This window comes from Natator depressus, chromosome 7 (genome assembly GCF_965152275.1).
Source record: "Natator depressus isolate rNatDep1 chromosome 7, rNatDep2.hap1, whole genome shotgun sequence".
In the NCBI taxonomy this organism is placed as follows: Eukaryota; Metazoa; Chordata; order Testudines; family Cheloniidae; genus Natator; species Natator depressus.
Window position 1 is genome coordinate 50,692,128 of NC_134240.1, and position 15,416 is coordinate 50,707,543.

The 15,416-nt window shown below is 59.5% G+C and overlaps 1 protein-coding gene across 1 annotated transcript in view; it reads left to right on the top strand.

Annotated features, from left to right (window-relative positions):
• The window catches only part of CDHR4 (cadherin related family member 4), a 28,356-nt gene extending 13,183 nt beyond the window's left edge, over window positions 1-15,173 (top strand). Inside the window, exons 8-19 of the mRNA XM_074959874.1 lie at window positions 1,272-1,408; window positions 1,787-1,970; window positions 2,369-2,519; window positions 2,969-3,065; window positions 4,309-4,527; window positions 5,056-5,195; window positions 6,592-6,742; window positions 7,207-7,421; window positions 8,026-8,165; window positions 10,939-11,026; window positions 12,726-12,759; window positions 14,049-15,173. Of these exons, the coding sequence (XP_074815975.1) occupies window positions 1,272-1,408; window positions 1,787-1,970; window positions 2,369-2,519; window positions 2,969-3,065; window positions 4,309-4,527; window positions 5,056-5,195; window positions 6,592-6,742; window positions 7,207-7,421; window positions 8,026-8,165; window positions 10,939-11,026; window positions 12,726-12,759; window positions 14,049-14,104 (1,612 nt within the window). The 3' untranslated portion in view covers window positions 14,105-15,173. The remainder of the gene's footprint in view (window positions 1-1,271; window positions 1,409-1,786; window positions 1,971-2,368; window positions 2,520-2,968; window positions 3,066-4,308; window positions 4,528-5,055; window positions 5,196-6,591; window positions 6,743-7,206; window positions 7,422-8,025; window positions 8,166-10,938; window positions 11,027-12,725; window positions 12,760-14,048) is intronic.
• The last annotated feature ends 243 nt before the right edge of the window (window positions 15,174-15,416 follow it).

Here is a 15,416-nt window from a genome sequence, read left to right on the forward strand (position 1 = left end):
AGTAGGGAGGAGCCGGGTTCTGTTGGTTGTGACACGGTGCTCCGGGGAAGTCTTGGCAGGATGAACCCAAAGTTTCATGGCAAGGCATCCTGTATATATAGTGATTTTCCTTCATTGGGACCAATGAGTTTTGCACCGTCATGCTGTAATCAATTGTTGTTTGACGAGTGCTTGTTTTCTTAAATTGTTTTTCTCGTCCTTTATCTTGTTCTTTCATCAAGTCTCTCAGGGAGTTATCCCATGCTGGTTTTGATCACAGCTATCCTGTCCCCATTGATAGGTGCCTGTCTCATCTTTAGAGTTGTCAATCTGCCCTCCTCTGACATTTCAATAGGGGTGTGTTGCATCCTTCTAGCACCCTTGCATCTGTTTTAGGATCCTCCCTAGAACGTCTGGTTCGGTGATGGCCTTCACACTTATCTCTTAACACACATATTCCTCATTCACACACAAAACAGAATTGATTTACACAGAACATTTTGAACAGGAACATCAAATTGCAATGCAGAAGAAAAACAATCATGGCTACACTATTATCTTATTATTCTTTATCCTTCATTCTAAATTATACAAAATACAAACAATAAAGCCTACTACTACACAGGGGACAGGGGTGAGGGGCATGGAGTGCAGTTATTTGGGGCACAGGAGCAGAAATTTGGGGCACAGGGGTGAGGGCACAGGATGATGTTCCCAGGGCTTAAGGTGCAGGGGGCAGAGTTGTGGGGCACGGGGATTTGGGGTGTGGGGTGTGTGCAGTGCAGGGTGATGTGCTCAGGGGCAGGGGTGTGGGGCAAAGGTATTTGGGGCACAGAGAGCAGGGATGTGTGGCAAAGAGCTGCCACAGGCACAGGGAGATAGATGTTCCCAGGGCATAGGGGGAAGATTTGGGGGACCAGAGGGCAGGGGTGTGGGATACAGGGGTGTGGGGTAATGTTCCCAGGATTAGGGCACAGGGGGCAGCTTTGGGGCACAAGGGTGCAGGGGGCAGGGATGTGGGGTGCAGGGGTGTGGGGTAATGTTCCCAGGCGTAGGGCGCAGGGCTAGGCCTGGAGGGGCAGGCAGCAGAGGGCTGTACGCAGGCAGTGCAGTGCAGCTGGGCAGCAGATCTGTCGGCCATGCCGGCGGGGCATCTCTTGGACAGCGCGTGGCAGCCCCGTCCTGCTGGGGGCCGTGAGGGGGACGAGGGTGCCTGGGGCAGGGGCTGAGTGGGTGCCTGGTGGTGGCAAGGCCGGCAGTGGCTGGGCTGACCTCGGCCATGTGGTGGGCAGGGCAGCGTGGCGCAGTGTGGCCGTGCTGGAGAAGAGAGGCGCCATGCAGCTTGTCACGCAGGTCCAGGCCCAGGGGGACAACGTGCGCTACGAGATCATCGCCCCGGCTGCCCATGGGCTCTACACCATTGATACAGGTGAGCCATGCTGCTGCCCCAGGCCGGGCATATGGCCCCGGGGTTCCCTCATAACATGGCAGGGTGGTGGCGCGTCTCTGGGATCCCCCAATATTGTGGCAGGGCCGTGGCTGGGGGGCATCTCTGGGATCCCCCAATACCACCATGGCAAGGCCGTGGCCAGGGACGTGTCTCTGCCCTACCCCATAACGTGCCAGGAGCATGACCACAGACATGTCTCTGCCCCCCCGCCCCCTAACATGGTGGGGCCGTGACGCTGGCAAGTTTCCCTGAGAGCAGCCCTTCCCTTCAGTCCCTGTCCCTGCCTGGGGGTGCCGAGGGCTGCAGAGGCCCCGGCCTGGTGCTGGGCACATGGTGACACCCTCCTGTCCTCGGCAGTGACTGGCGAGCTCCGCAACACCTACGAACTGGATCTACAGCGTTCCCCAGAAGTGGCACACACCCAGCTGCTGGTGCGGGCCTACGACATGCTGCACCCCAGCGACAGCGACATCATGGGCCTCAACATCACCGTGCTCCCCACCAACACACTGGCACCCCACTGCTCCCCTGCTGTCTTGCTGTAAGGCTCTCTGCCCCCACCCTCTGGGAGCCAGATTCTGCCCCGGGTTCTGCCCCGGCTCTGGGAGGGCAGTGAGGCCTAGTGGGTGGGGGTTGCAGGGGCATGGAGCCAGGAATCCTGGGTTCTATCCCCAGCTGTGACACACTCTACCTTGCAACGTTGGCCAGGTCCCTGTAGCTCCCCTTGCGGAAGGGGCTGCTGCCCCTGGGGCACAGTGAGATCCTAGCTGCAGGTGGCCCTGGCTGAAGTGTCATGCAGACGGACTCTGAGTGCTGGCCGCAGCGTGGCAAGGCTGCAGGGGCCACACCTGGCACAAGGGCAGGAGAGAGTCCCCCTCCCTTTGCCCAAGTCCTGTTGGCCCCTTCCCCCACTGGTTACCCCTGCCCTCCTTCTGCCAGGGCTCAAGTACCTGAGGACACCCCCATCGGCTGGACTCTCGCGATGCTGACATGCACGGACCCAGATGCCAGCAACAGCTCCCTGCGCTACCAGGTGGAGGGTGACCAGCGCTCGCGCTACAGCTTCCGCATGCAGGGCCCACAGCTGCAGGTGAGCCCAGCGGACAGGGGCAGGGCACACCCGACCAGTGCCAGCGCCTTCTGCAGCCAGCAGGGCACCATGGGGCACTGCTGGGGCCTGGTCTGTGGGATCCAGACTGCCCCACCTGGCAACCCGCAGGGAGCCCAGCTGTGAACTGCCTGGGCTCTATCCCCAGCTCTGGGAGGAGGATGGGGGCTAGTGGTTAGAACTGGGGGAGTGGGGCTGGGAGCCAGGCCTCCTGGACTCTATCCCCAGCTCTGGAAGGGGAGTGCAGGCTAGTGGTTAGAGTGGGGAGGGAAGGGGCCTGGGAGCCAGGACTCAGGGTTCTCTCCCTAGCAGGGCTCATGTGCGGTTCAGGGGGAGGCATGGGGTGGCAAGGCTCAGTGGGCAGCCCTGGCTGTGGGAGTTTCAGTGTCCAACCCCTGCAAATCTGAGCTGCCTGGGTTTGAATCCCGCAGGTCAACGAGACCCTGGACTACGACTCAGCTGCCAGTGCCCGCTTCCAGTACATGGCCACCATCCTGGTGACGGACAACGGGCAGCCCCCCCTGAGCAGTGAGTACCCCCGCTCTGCTGACCCCCGGCCTGGCCCAGGCCCCTCAGTCCAGTCGTACAGGCAGGGCAGGGGCAGTGGGTGCTGGGCAGCTCCAGGCATCTGAGGGCAGTACCAATCCCAGTGTAACCCTTAGCCAGAAGGTGCAGCCATAGGGGACACAACTTCCAGAATACAATGGGGTCGCAAGGCCCCTCTTTACTGCCCACGGAGCTGTCAGCAAAAAACACCCTTTCCAGCCCCCAAGAGCCCAGCCCGGGTGTGTGTGTGTGTGTGGGGGGGGGTTGTTCCCCTCCATTCCCAGACAGCCCCCCCATCCCTCCCCTATCCCCAGACAGCCCGGCCCCAGGGGATGGTCCCCCACATCCCCAGACAGTCTGGCCTGGGGGGGCTGATCTACCCACCGACCCCAGACAGGTCAGCCCCTGGGGGCTGGTCCCCTCACATAGCCCAGCCCCCGGGAGCTGTTTCCTCCCCATCCCCAGACAGCCTGGCCCTGGAGGCTGGTCCTCTCTGTCACGGAGTCACTGGGCAATGCTCTGGAACTACTCCCTGTGAAACCAGTCAGGACTCTGGGGGACCCTCTTCTCTCTGACCATACTGTCTTCCGGGCAAGAAGTTTACCCAGCTTTGACCTTCCTGGATTTGACCTCGGAGCATTCAGCATCCTCTTCCACACCGTGCTTTTCCCACAGCGAGTCTGCCCATGCAGAGCTCCTGGGGAAGCCAGACGGCCCTGCACCCCAACTCCGCAGTCAGACGTGACTCTCAGCCAACATGTAGAACAGAAGGTTTATTAGTCGACAGGAACACAGTGTAGAACAGAACTTGTTAGCACAGAAATCAGTGACTTTCAGCCAAGTCCATCTTGGGGAGTCCTGGGCCGCCTCCTCCCCTTTGTCCTGTTTCCTGGGCAAAAGGTGTCACCTGGTGGCGCCCCCTTCCTGGGTCCCAGGTTACGAAGGGCACTGGTCATAGCATATATGCAGGCAGCTGGAGCAGCCTTACCTGCCCCACAGGTCTCAGCCAAAGTCACAGACCCCTATTCCCACTACCGAGGTATTGGTGCAGCACACAGGGAAACTGAGGCACACACAGTATTCATGCAAAACAGTAAAACTCACAATGGCTCAACAGTAAGACTCACACACAACAGAACAAGGGAAAATCCCCACTTCGTCACACCCTCCATCCCCAGACAACCCGGCCCCACGTAGTTGATCCCCCCTGGCCTCTGTGATGCAGCCCATGTGCCCGTGCTGGTGACGGTGACTCCGAAGAACGAGCACTCACCTGCGTGCCCAGCCGGTGCCATGTTCAGTGTGCCAGAGGATGCTGCCTTCGGCGACACAGTGGGCCGGGTGAATGGCACGGACCTTGACTACCCCTTCGACAACATTGAGTATAGCATTGCTGGGGGCACCGGCGCCAGCCCGCCTGCCTTCTACATTGGCCCCCGGACCGGTAAGCCACCATGCCAGTCTGCATGGGCCTGTGCTAGCCTCTCCACCTGTTCCGGAGCCTGTTCCCCTGCTCCCCGCCCCGTTACCACTGCACCCGCCCCCATTACCCCTCTCCCACCCTGCCCCTTACTCCTCCAACCACCCCCATTACCCCACCCCCACCCTGCCCTGCCCCTGTTACCCCTCCACCCAACCCATTACTCCATCCCTGTCCTGACCCCATTACCCCCCTCACCTTGCCCTGCCCCCGTTGCCCCACCCCACCCTGACTCCATTACCCCACCCCCACCATGCCCTGCTCCCACCCCCATTACCCCACCCACCCGTTTTCCCTCCACCCGCCCCCGTTACTCCATCCCCGCCCTTACCCCACAACCACACTTATCCCTCCACTGCTCCCCCACCCTGCCCTCCAGGCAGCCCCCTCCCCACCTGACCCTAGCCTGGACCCTGAGTCCCTCTCTTGAGGAGCCCAGGCTGTGGGTGTCTCCCCAGGACGTTTCTGCATTGCTGCTTCTATGTCATGCAGGTGAAATTCACGTGCTCAGTCCCCTGGACTACGAGAGCAAGCAGGTCTATATCCTGACCGTGCAGCTGCGGGACATGGCCAATGATGCAGACCCACATCACCAGCGCAGTGCACTGTGTGACATCACCATCCAAGTGCAGGTGATGCTCCGCTACGCGCTTCCTGGCCAGCCCTGGGGCCGGTCCCACAATACATGTGCACCAGGGGTCTGGTTAAGGTTACTCAGACCACCTTAACTCTGGCGTTCCCTAATTCTGGAGCGCTTGGCTCTGCCAGCTCAGCATGTCCTCGGCCTGGCGGTTCGGTCTGTGCCATTCCAAGGATTTGACAGGAGAAAACATCAAATCCCGTGCAGGTATCTGCTAGGAGCCCTGGATGCCTGCGTTCAGCCCCTGGCCACAGGAGGGCAGTGTGCTCTTTATTAGCACAGGGGTGCTTTGCCTTTCCACAGTGCTCAGGTGGGGGAGGTGGGGGTGGTTCTGCGGAAGCCTCCCTGGTTATCCCTCGAATCAGCCCACTCTTTCCATGAGCCATGACAGTAGCCAGGCACCTAGAGCCCTGGCGTCCCCGGCCAACCCTGCCAAAGACCCAGCTGGGAGCCCTCTGTAAGCCTATGCCCGGTGTGCAGGGGGGCTCACGGACTCGCCCGCCTCCTGAAGTGGAGGGATGAGGCTCTGCTATGTGGCTGGGATGGGAACCCCGGTGGGTGGAGGGGCCAGACCAGGCTGGTGATGAGGCTGCAGGAGGCTGTGTTGGTGCTGTGCAGGGATGGGCTCTTCACAGCTTCGGGGCCCAGCCCACCCAGTCTATTAGCAGCCAGCTCCCCAGCTCTGACCAGAGACAGAGAGCAGCATGGGGCCCCTCTGCCCCCCACGGTGGGCTTGACAGAAGCTGGGGGGCAGGGAAGAAGCAGCCCATGGGTACTGTGCCATCCACAGCTCTTCGGTGGAACAAATAGAAACATGGGTTACAGGCTGCTACCGGCGTGGCCCTGCCCACACCCACTGGCAATGGGGCTGCCCCTGGGGTGCCGCAGGATGCTGCCCAGTGTGGCCCTGCCCGTGCCCACCGGCAATGGGGCTGCCCCTGGGGTGTCGCAGGGTGCTGCCCAGTGCGGCCCTGCCTGTGCCCACCAGCAATGGGGCTCCCACCCCACCTCCCTCCTCTAGCACAGATCTGCCTGGCAGGAGTGAGAGGTGAATCCAACCTGGTTGCGAGCACAGTATAGGGTTGTGACACACACGGTACTGCTCTGGCCCTGCCAGCAGAGGGCAGTGCCCTGGCTTAGCGTGCTATCACTGTGTTTCTGGGATGTCATGCTGCCCTGGTGCCCAGGTCCTGTCCTGCGGTCTAGTTCGCAGGAAGGAGAGCTGGGAATGTGCCTGGCTCAGGGATGGCCCATTGCCCTGGCCCGGGGCTGACCTGCCTAGCCTGGGGAACTCTGATCCCGCCCTGGGCCCCGAGTGCCACTGCAATGCCACCCACGCCACAGCCCTGGGGTGGCTGTTCCCAGCACAGGCCTCCGTGTGCCCCCAGGACACCAACGACCAGCCCCCGCGCTGCATGCCCCCCTTCCAGGAGTTCTTCATCTACTCCACCCGGGACCCCAGCCTGCCCCTCGCGCAGTTGCAGTGCTCCGACAAGGATGAGAGCACCATGCTGCCCCTGACCTACACCCTTGTGGGAGGTGAGTGGGTCACGTCTCCATGCCCCTGGTCTAGCACAGGGCAGGGGGGCATTTCTGTGCCCCTGGCCTAACCCTGGAGAGGGAGCGGGGCATCTCCATGCCCATGGCATAGCCCTGAGAGGGGGAGCTGGGCATCTCCATGCCCATGGTGTAGCCCTGAGAGGGGGAGCTGGGCGTCTCTATGCCTCTGGCCTAGCCCGGGGGGGGCATAACTGGGTGTTTCTGTGCCCCTACCTTACCTGTCGGGGGGGGAGGGAGGAGGCTGGGTTTGGGGCTCGTAGGGGCTCATGGCTCACTCGCGCTCTGTGGGGACCTGGCAGGGCCGCGGAGGTAGTGTCTGCAGTGGAAATAAGGGGGCTCTGTGGTGGGGGCTCTCCGCACTCGGGGTGTGAGGCAGCATCCCCTCCCCACTGCTACCCCGGTGGGCAGTGGAGCCCAGGCTCATCAAGGCCTTTCCTTGCCAGGCAACACCAATGGGCACTTCCGGCTGGCAGGCAGCACCCTGCTGCACTCTGCCGTCTCCGACCCATCCGACAGCATCCGCGAGCCCCGTACCTTCGAGTTGCTGGTGGAAGTGACGGACAGCTTCAGTGCGCCACGCCACAGCACCACAGCCACGCTGGTTGTGCATGTGATGCCCTGGGCCACTGCCACGCCCAGCACCGCCACCACGCACACGGTGAGCCAGGGAGCTCTGGGGTGCCCCCAACTCATCCCCTGCCCATCAGCCTGCTCTGCTCTCCTGAGGTAGTCCTATGGCCCAGGGTAACTCCCCCACCCCCTAGCCTGTTCCAGCCCCCCAACCTGGCTGCCCCATGGCTTCTGCTTCCCCCTGCCTCCCCCCCGTCCATGTCCCCTGTGGAGGGCTGCTCCTATCCCCATTTGTTGTGGGCACGGCCCCCGGTGTTGGCAAGGGAACAGGGATGAGCCTGTGGTTGAGGTACCCGCTGGCAGGCTGGGCTGAGCTGAGCCTGTGCTGGGATGTGTGGGGGTAGTCTCCTTTCCTAGGGCTCCAGTCTGTGTCCTGGAGTCACCCTAGAGCCCACGCTGTGCCAGACTTTCTTGGCCCCCCCTTTTCTGGCAGGGTGTCAGGCACAGGGAGGTTATGCAGCCGCCTGTGACATGGTGCCCCAAGCTGCGCTGAGGCCCAGTGCCCCGTGGTGCAAGTGCATGGAGCTGCTTTGTCCCATGAAACTGCTGCCCACAGCCCGCAGAGCTCCCTGCCCCACCATGCCCACATCCCAGCTTGCCAGGCCTCCCATCACTTTGCTCTCTGCTGGCAGACCCTGCGGAAGGAGCCGCTAGTCGTCACCCGCACCGAGCGGTTCTGGGCACCCTCGCCCTGGTTTGTGGTGGTGCTGACTGTCTCTGTGGCACTGCTGCTGGTGGCGCTGGCATGGCTGGCCTGGAAACTCCTGTGCAGGTGAGTGCTGACATGCAGGGTGGCGTGGGCAGGGCTGCCAGGCAGGACACACCCTGCCATGGCCAGGGTCCACCTGGTCAGGAGGGGCTTTCAGGGCTCTGCCAGGGACAGCAGCCCACCCGCCCCCTGCTCCTGGCCCCTAGGGCAACAGGGGCCCAGACCCCTGCCCTTCCCCACTCCCCTGTGCTCCTCATTGCAGGCCTGCTCCAGCAAGTCAGTGCAGCCACTCCTACAGGACAGGTGAGAGCCTCTCCACGCACGTCTGGGCACCATTGGGGCACTGGCCCAGCCTGAGGAAGCGTAGGGGACCCAGCCCTAAAGCTGGGTGTTGGGGACCCCATTGGAGCCAGTCCTGGGCCAGGGCCCTTCCTGTTACAAGATTTGCCTGCTACTATGGGGTATGTTCATTTATTAGGGTTACTCTTCAGGGATGGGAGGTGTCTATAATTCTATCAATGTACTGCTTGTGTCACTTGTATTTTCAAAAGGAGCTCTACTTCTCCCTTCTGCAAGTCCCCTTCCAAGGGAACTATCCTGCAGGACCTAGGTTCCCCAGGACTGGGCTCCTCCAGCCCCAGAATCAGATGAACACACACACATACACATTAACAGAGCAAGTCTGAGTGGACCAAGTCAATCAGCACTCTCAAGCTGACCCCTTTTATGGTCCTGGACTCAGTGGGCTGGGTCAAGCAGGATTTCCAAGCTGCCACCCTTATATGCCCCTGGACTCAGTAGACTGGGCCAAGCAGCACTTCCAAGCCACAGGTACCACACTGGAATAGAGTACACCTGAGCAGGCTGGGTCAAACAGCACTTCCAGGCTGCCACCCTCGTATGTCACAGGTTCAGCATGTCCCTATCCCCACTTTCACGTTACAATTGAAAAGTAGTAACCCACTTGATGAGCAAACCCCACAGTATTTTTGGGCGCTACAGGGATCTTTAGCTTAGGTAAGAGGAGCGTTGCTGCAGAGTAAATGGGGGAGCCAAAAAAACAAAAGAATAAAGTTCAGAGAGAGACGGAGGGAAGCAACCAGCTTAACCATAAAAGTTATTTATTGAATAATAGTGATAACTACACAAGGAGAGCCTAAACAAACATAACAGTTACATTATTAAAGATTACAAAAGTCAGATATAGAAAACTATGCCTAATCAAACAAGTCAGGGTTAAAAAGTTATACCTGAGATAGAAAAGAAAACAGAGAGAGAGAGAGAGAGAGAGCTGGGGTCTCACCACTCCATGAAGCTTGAACTGGTTGGGGTTCCCAGGTGATGGCGGTAGCTCAGGGTCCTGAGTGCTGGAGAGAGGCAGAGCCCCCAGCACGATCAGGCAGGAGAAGTAGTCCCAGTGGAACTCATACAGAGTTTGGATCCAGGCATCAGAACACGTACTTGAGTGTGAGTAGGGGTTTTTGTAGGGAAACAACAATGGTTCAAGGGAGAACATTAGATTTGTTTATGGGTATACTGACGACTCAAGGGTTTTCTTTAGGCTAGACAATAGGAACTGATCATTCCTGGCTATGGGTGGTGTTCCTTCAAGGGAGTTTACAATGCAATTTGGCAGCTTCAGTATTTTGGATATCAATCAAGGGTTCATTACTAGAATTGGTCTGATAACTGCTGAGCTGGGTGTGTGCAGGCGTGGGTTCATTAACATCTGAAGCAGGGATCCCCCATGATGCAGTGCTTCCCTGCTTTTCTGGTCCCAGAGTTCAATGTGGTAATCTGTTCTTCATTCTGTATGCTAATGGAGATGTCTCCCTGTCCCATCTTTGATGCAGCTGAGGCTAGGGGAGTTGCCTTAATACTGTCACCCTTGTCAGGAGGGGTTTAGGTGTGTCTCCCACTGCCTTTTCATTACTCTCTGTTGGGCATGGCTACACTGGAAACTGTCAAAGTGCTGGTAATCCACCTCCATGAGGGGATTAGCTCTGAGCATTGGGAGCACGGTGCTCCCCCCCCCCCCCGCCCTGAGCCAGCAAGTTAGAGTGCTATAAAATGTAAGTGTAGCCAAGCCCTAAATCTTTCCTCCAATCGGTTTTGGTTCAAACAGAGGCTGAGGGGGGAGGGGGCGTCCTTCATGAGTCAGACAGGCTGGATACTGTGCCCTGGTTCCCCAAGAACTCAGAACTGATAGGTATCATTCTGGGGGGGGGGGTCCGCTCCGTCTCCGGGGCTGGGCCGCATTGGGGCTAGACATGCTAAGCTGGGACTCGGCTGGCAGACAGCAGATCAATCTGGGAGGGGCCGCGCCTTTGCCATGGGTTGGCACCGACCCTGGACCCTTTGCCGTGGTAGGGGTGCTGCGCTGCTGGAGACCTGAGAGCTAGCTCTGGCCACATGTGGGCACTGGGTGCTAGGCTGCCCTGCTAGAGCAGAGGCTGGGACAGCCCCACAATGAATGGCACCTGCCTCCCATAGGGCCCTGCAGCTCCTGGGGGGCTTGGCACCCTACCGCACCATGCTGTTTCCCTATGCCCCTCTCAGAATGACCAGCCCTGTGCACCACAGCCTGCCATGGTGCCTGTTGCCTGGCATGGGACCCAAGCCTCACCCAAGGAAGCTCCTTGTGCTCCGTATCCTGAAGGCACTGATGGCAGGGGCTGCCCCGCTGCCAGGCTGGGAGCTCCAGTGCCTAGGCATCCAGCAGAGGGTGCTTGGGCTGTGGGAGGGGCACATGCCAGCACAGGTGGTAGGTGCCTGGCTCTTTGGGGTCCTGCCCCATATGGGGCCCATGCCCTGACTATCCTCTCACTCCCCTCAGGGCCTTGTCAGACCCACATGTGGCAAAGAACAACGCAGCCCCGGGAGAGCTGGACAAGGAGACAGGCTGCGCCAGCATCCTCAGCTTGGTACGGACGCCTCATCCGAGCATGTGCCAGGCAGGAGCCCTGCCAAGGCTGTCCCCAGAGCACTGCACCCAGCCTGTGCACCTGCCAGGCCCCCACTGCCACCTCACCCCCCGAGCCTGGCACAGCCTGCAGTTGGCATGGCCTATGTGTTAGCTGATGGCCAAGGATGTTTGGTGAGGTGCCAGCTATGCCCGTTTTATACCATCCGTGACTTTAACCGCTAGGACGCACTGTCCCTTCGCGGCGGGCAGCCCGGGCTAGGCTGACGGATGCCCCAAGGTCCTAACCACCCGTGACTTTAACTGCTAGAGCTCAGAGCTCCTTCGCAGTGGGCAGTCAGGATTGACTGACAGGCGCCCCAAGAGTCTGCCCCGTGGAGGCGGCACAACTCAACGCTAGGCTCTTAGTACTCTCACCTAATGGCCAGGCTTTATAGCCAAAACGGCTGAGGTTCTTTAATTGTGTTGGCTGCTTTACAGTAAACCAGAGAAACAAGTCAGGCTTATGCACAAATGGTTACCAAAATTTATTAAACTAGCTTCTAATCATGTGGTTACAAAATTGCTAGTGCCTACTTATTTAAATGTAGAGATGTTACACACACAAACAAGTTACAAAACTGAAGCCACAATCCCAAAGAAAGAAAACAAAGTATAGAGCTCTATTTCAAAATATGTGTACACTAAAGATAGGAGATCAGGTGTGGGTGCTTCTTACCCTCCTTGCATCTCTCGATTCCAGCGGTGCCAAGCCAGGATCGGTCACTCAATTCCACGGAAAGACGAATAAGGGACAAGGCTTAGGGACCCTCTTAGCTGCAGAAGCCTTGGGAGGCTGTCACTTATCTGACCAGCAGATAGATAGTGAAAAGCACTCAAAAATCATGGTGCTGTAGGTCCCCTACTTATAACTCTGTACTCCTTTATTCTCTTTCTCCTTTCTTATGCCAAATTGGGGCTGGTCTGTCTGGGCGACGCCAGCTCTCGCAAGAGTAGTTTACACTTGCAAGGGAGAGAAACAATAAGTTTCGACTACTGGACATTCCTTTTATTAGGGTAAATATTTTCCCACCTAGGATGTTGGTGTGTGTGCATCATGCTATTTAGTAGGGGCTAAGAGCCATGTCTGTCACAGCGCCTCTGCCTGCTGTGAGCCTAATCGTTGTATATGTTCCCAGAGGCACATTGTAGCAGCACACCTGTGCTTTTCACAGCTTCAAAGGCTGTGCTGGAATTTATGTTAAGTGCCCTGTTTTGGCTCCCGTGTGTTCCCAGCAATGCTGGTCTGGGGGCGGGGGGGCTGTCTGTCTGGCTACACTATGACAGCTCCCCCAAGATGTTGGGCACCTTCCCCTGCGTACCTGCCCTGCCCCCAGCGCCCGCTGCTGGCTCTGTCCCCCCAGTGCGCCTGCCCTGCCCCCCCAGCATCCCCTGCTGGCTGTCCCCCCAAGTGTGCCTGACCCGCACCCCAGGAGCCCCTGCTGGTTCTGCTTTCCAGTGCACCTGCCCTGCTCCCCCAGCACTCCCTGCTGGCTTGCCCCCCAGTGTGCCTGTCCCATTCTCCCCTCAGTTGCCCTGCCCCACTCTCACAGCACCCCCTGCTGGGGGAAGTCGGTGTTGCCTTGTCCGTACAGCTCTGGCTCTCAGGTGGAGTTTGGGGCTCTGCACTGAACAGCCACTCTCTGCTCTTCTCTCCACAGCAGGAGCAGTTTGATGGCCGCGCCCAGGACCCCAGTGAGTGCCAGGCCGGGGCCCTCCCCCACCTCCTCCAAGCCAGTTCCGGCCCCCTACATTCCACCCTCTTCTCCCAGCCCATGCAGGCCCTCTGCCCTCCCCCATCTCCTCCCAGCCAGTGCCACCCCCTGCTCTCCCCAACCTCCTCCAAGACAGTGCCAGGCCCCTGCCCTTCCCCCACCTCCTGCCAGTCAGTGCCAGCCCCCTTCCCTCCCCTTCCCACACCTCCTCCCAGCCAGTGCTGTCCCCCTCCACTCCCCTCCCACCCCTCCCAGCCAGTGCAGGCCCCCTGCCCTCCTGCCATCTCCTCCCAGCCAGTGCCAGCCCCCTGACCTCCCCTCGTCCTCCCAGCCAGTGCCTGACCCCAGCCCTCCCCCACTGCCTACCAGCCAGTGCTGGCCCCTTGCATCCCCCCTTCTCCCAGACAGTGCAGTGCAAGCTCCCTGTCCTCCCCCACCTCCTGCCAGCCAGTGCCAGCCCCAGCCCTGCCCTACCTCCTGCCAGCCAGTCCTCCCCACACCACCTCCCAGCTAGTTCCAGCCCCCTGCATTCCACCCCCTCCTCCCAGCCAGTGCTGGCCCTCTCCCAGGCAGAGCAGGCCCCCTGCCCTCCCCCACCTCCTCCCAGCCAGTGCCGTCCCCTGCGCTCTCCCACTTCCTGCCAGTCAGTGCCAGCCCCCTTCCCTCCCAGCCAGTGCAGGCTCCCTGCCCTCCCCCACCTCCTCTCAGCCAGTGCCAGGCCCCAGCCCTCCCTCACCTCCTACCCGCCAGTGCCGGCCCCCTGCCTTCCCCCCACCTCCTCCCAGCCAGTGCCAGCCCCCTGCCCTCCAACACCTCCTTCCTTGGAGTGCCAGCTCCCTGCCCTCCCCCACTAAGCAAGAGGGCATGGCTGGAACCAGGGCTTTGCAGGCGAGGCGCCACCCCATAGCAGAGTCTTGCCCCCTCTTGGGCTGTCAGGGGACAGCTGTGCACGTGGGCAGTGGTGGGCAAAGGGCCCGTCACCCCCCCTATTTGGAGAACTTGAGCACATCTGGGGCACTAAGACAGTTGAGCCCTTGCCTGCCCCATGGCACCACAGGGGCGGCCATGCCACATCTGAGCGCGGGCCCTTGGGGCAGGGACAAAGTGCCACTCCCACTTGGCCCCTTTTGGTCGCTCATGTCCCCACCCACGTTACAGCCCTTCCAGCCCCACAGCCTGTGTGCAGAGCCTGGCGGCTGACCCTGGCGAGAGCCCAAGAGGGAGGTGGGCCCTGCCCAGGATGACGTGCACCGTGCTTTCTATCTCAAGTTACAGGTCAGGATTACCTCTTCAACAGCAGCACTGGAGCGCGCCGCTGGATCTGAGCAGGCATCACCTCCCTTGATCTGAGTGGACACAGCTTCCCCACACACACACACACACACTTTCCCCCTGCACTTTGTCTGAGCGGGCTCTGCCCACCCCCTCGAGTCCGCCCAGCACAGCCTCTGCGGACAGGCCATCGCTGGGTCTCAAGAATGGGCCAGGCTGTAACTTTCTACTCTGTGCACTAACCAAGGACCATCTGCATGGGGTCCCAGACACCCAATAAACCCTCCTGCTTGTACCGCGCTGGCTAAGTCACCACAGTGCCGGGGGTGCAGTGCTCCCTCTGGGAGTGCAGGTCTCCCTCAGTGCCCATCACAGAACTACTTGCTGCAGGGAGCTCACAGAAACGGGGGTTAGAGGCTCCAAGGGTCGGACCCAGGTGGTGGTGAAGCTGCGTGTCTTACCCTAGGCAGCAAGAACCTAAAGGGGCTGGCACACTGAGGGGTCCTGCCAGGACAACTCCAGAGCCAGGAGGCTAGGTCCCACCCAACAGAAGTGAAGTCGTCCTGGGGAAAAGGGGCACCAAGTTAAGCGCAGGGTTCACTGCCATTCAGGCCCGGCTAGAGGAGAGCAGAGGGTGTAAGGGGCCAGCCGTGCCCTGTGTCGTTCACTACTCTGAGCAGTGACTGGAAAAGGGGAAGAGCCATGTGGGCACCGCCAACACAAAGGGCTGTGGCTCAGGCCAGAGGTGCGGAGAATGGCATGCAGGGGAGAAATCTGCTGAGGTGCCAGTTGGATTTTAGCTTTAAAATCTAACAAACGGGCTTTGCCAACTGGCTCACAATGCACGGGACAGCAGCGCCTGGCACAAAACAGCCCCTCTGCATCTCTGAACAAACCAACAGCTACCAGCCACCCCAACTATCCTGAGCAAAACACTGGCCCCCCCAAACCTCCCTCCTGACTATCCAGTGCCAAATACCGTCCACCAGTCCCCCCGAATTGTCGTGAACCAAACACCAGCTGCTAACCCCCCCTCCTGACTGTCCTGAAAAAAACACCACCAGCCAACGTCACCTGACTGTTCTGAGCCAAACACTGACCACTACCCCTCCCCCAACTTTTCACCTAAGATGCCTGCTGGAACTAAGAAGGACTGTACTGGGGAAAGGATTGGGCCAAGACTAGGAAGGAGTTTAGTCTGTGAAAGAAGCTTTTTGGAACATCTCTGAGGGTGAGATTTACCTGTAAACAGTTTCGTAATGCATTAGGCTTAGACTTGCATGTTTTGTTTTATTTTGCTTGGTAACTTACTTTGTTCTGTCTGTTATTACTTGAAACCACTTAAATCCTACTTTTTGTACTTAA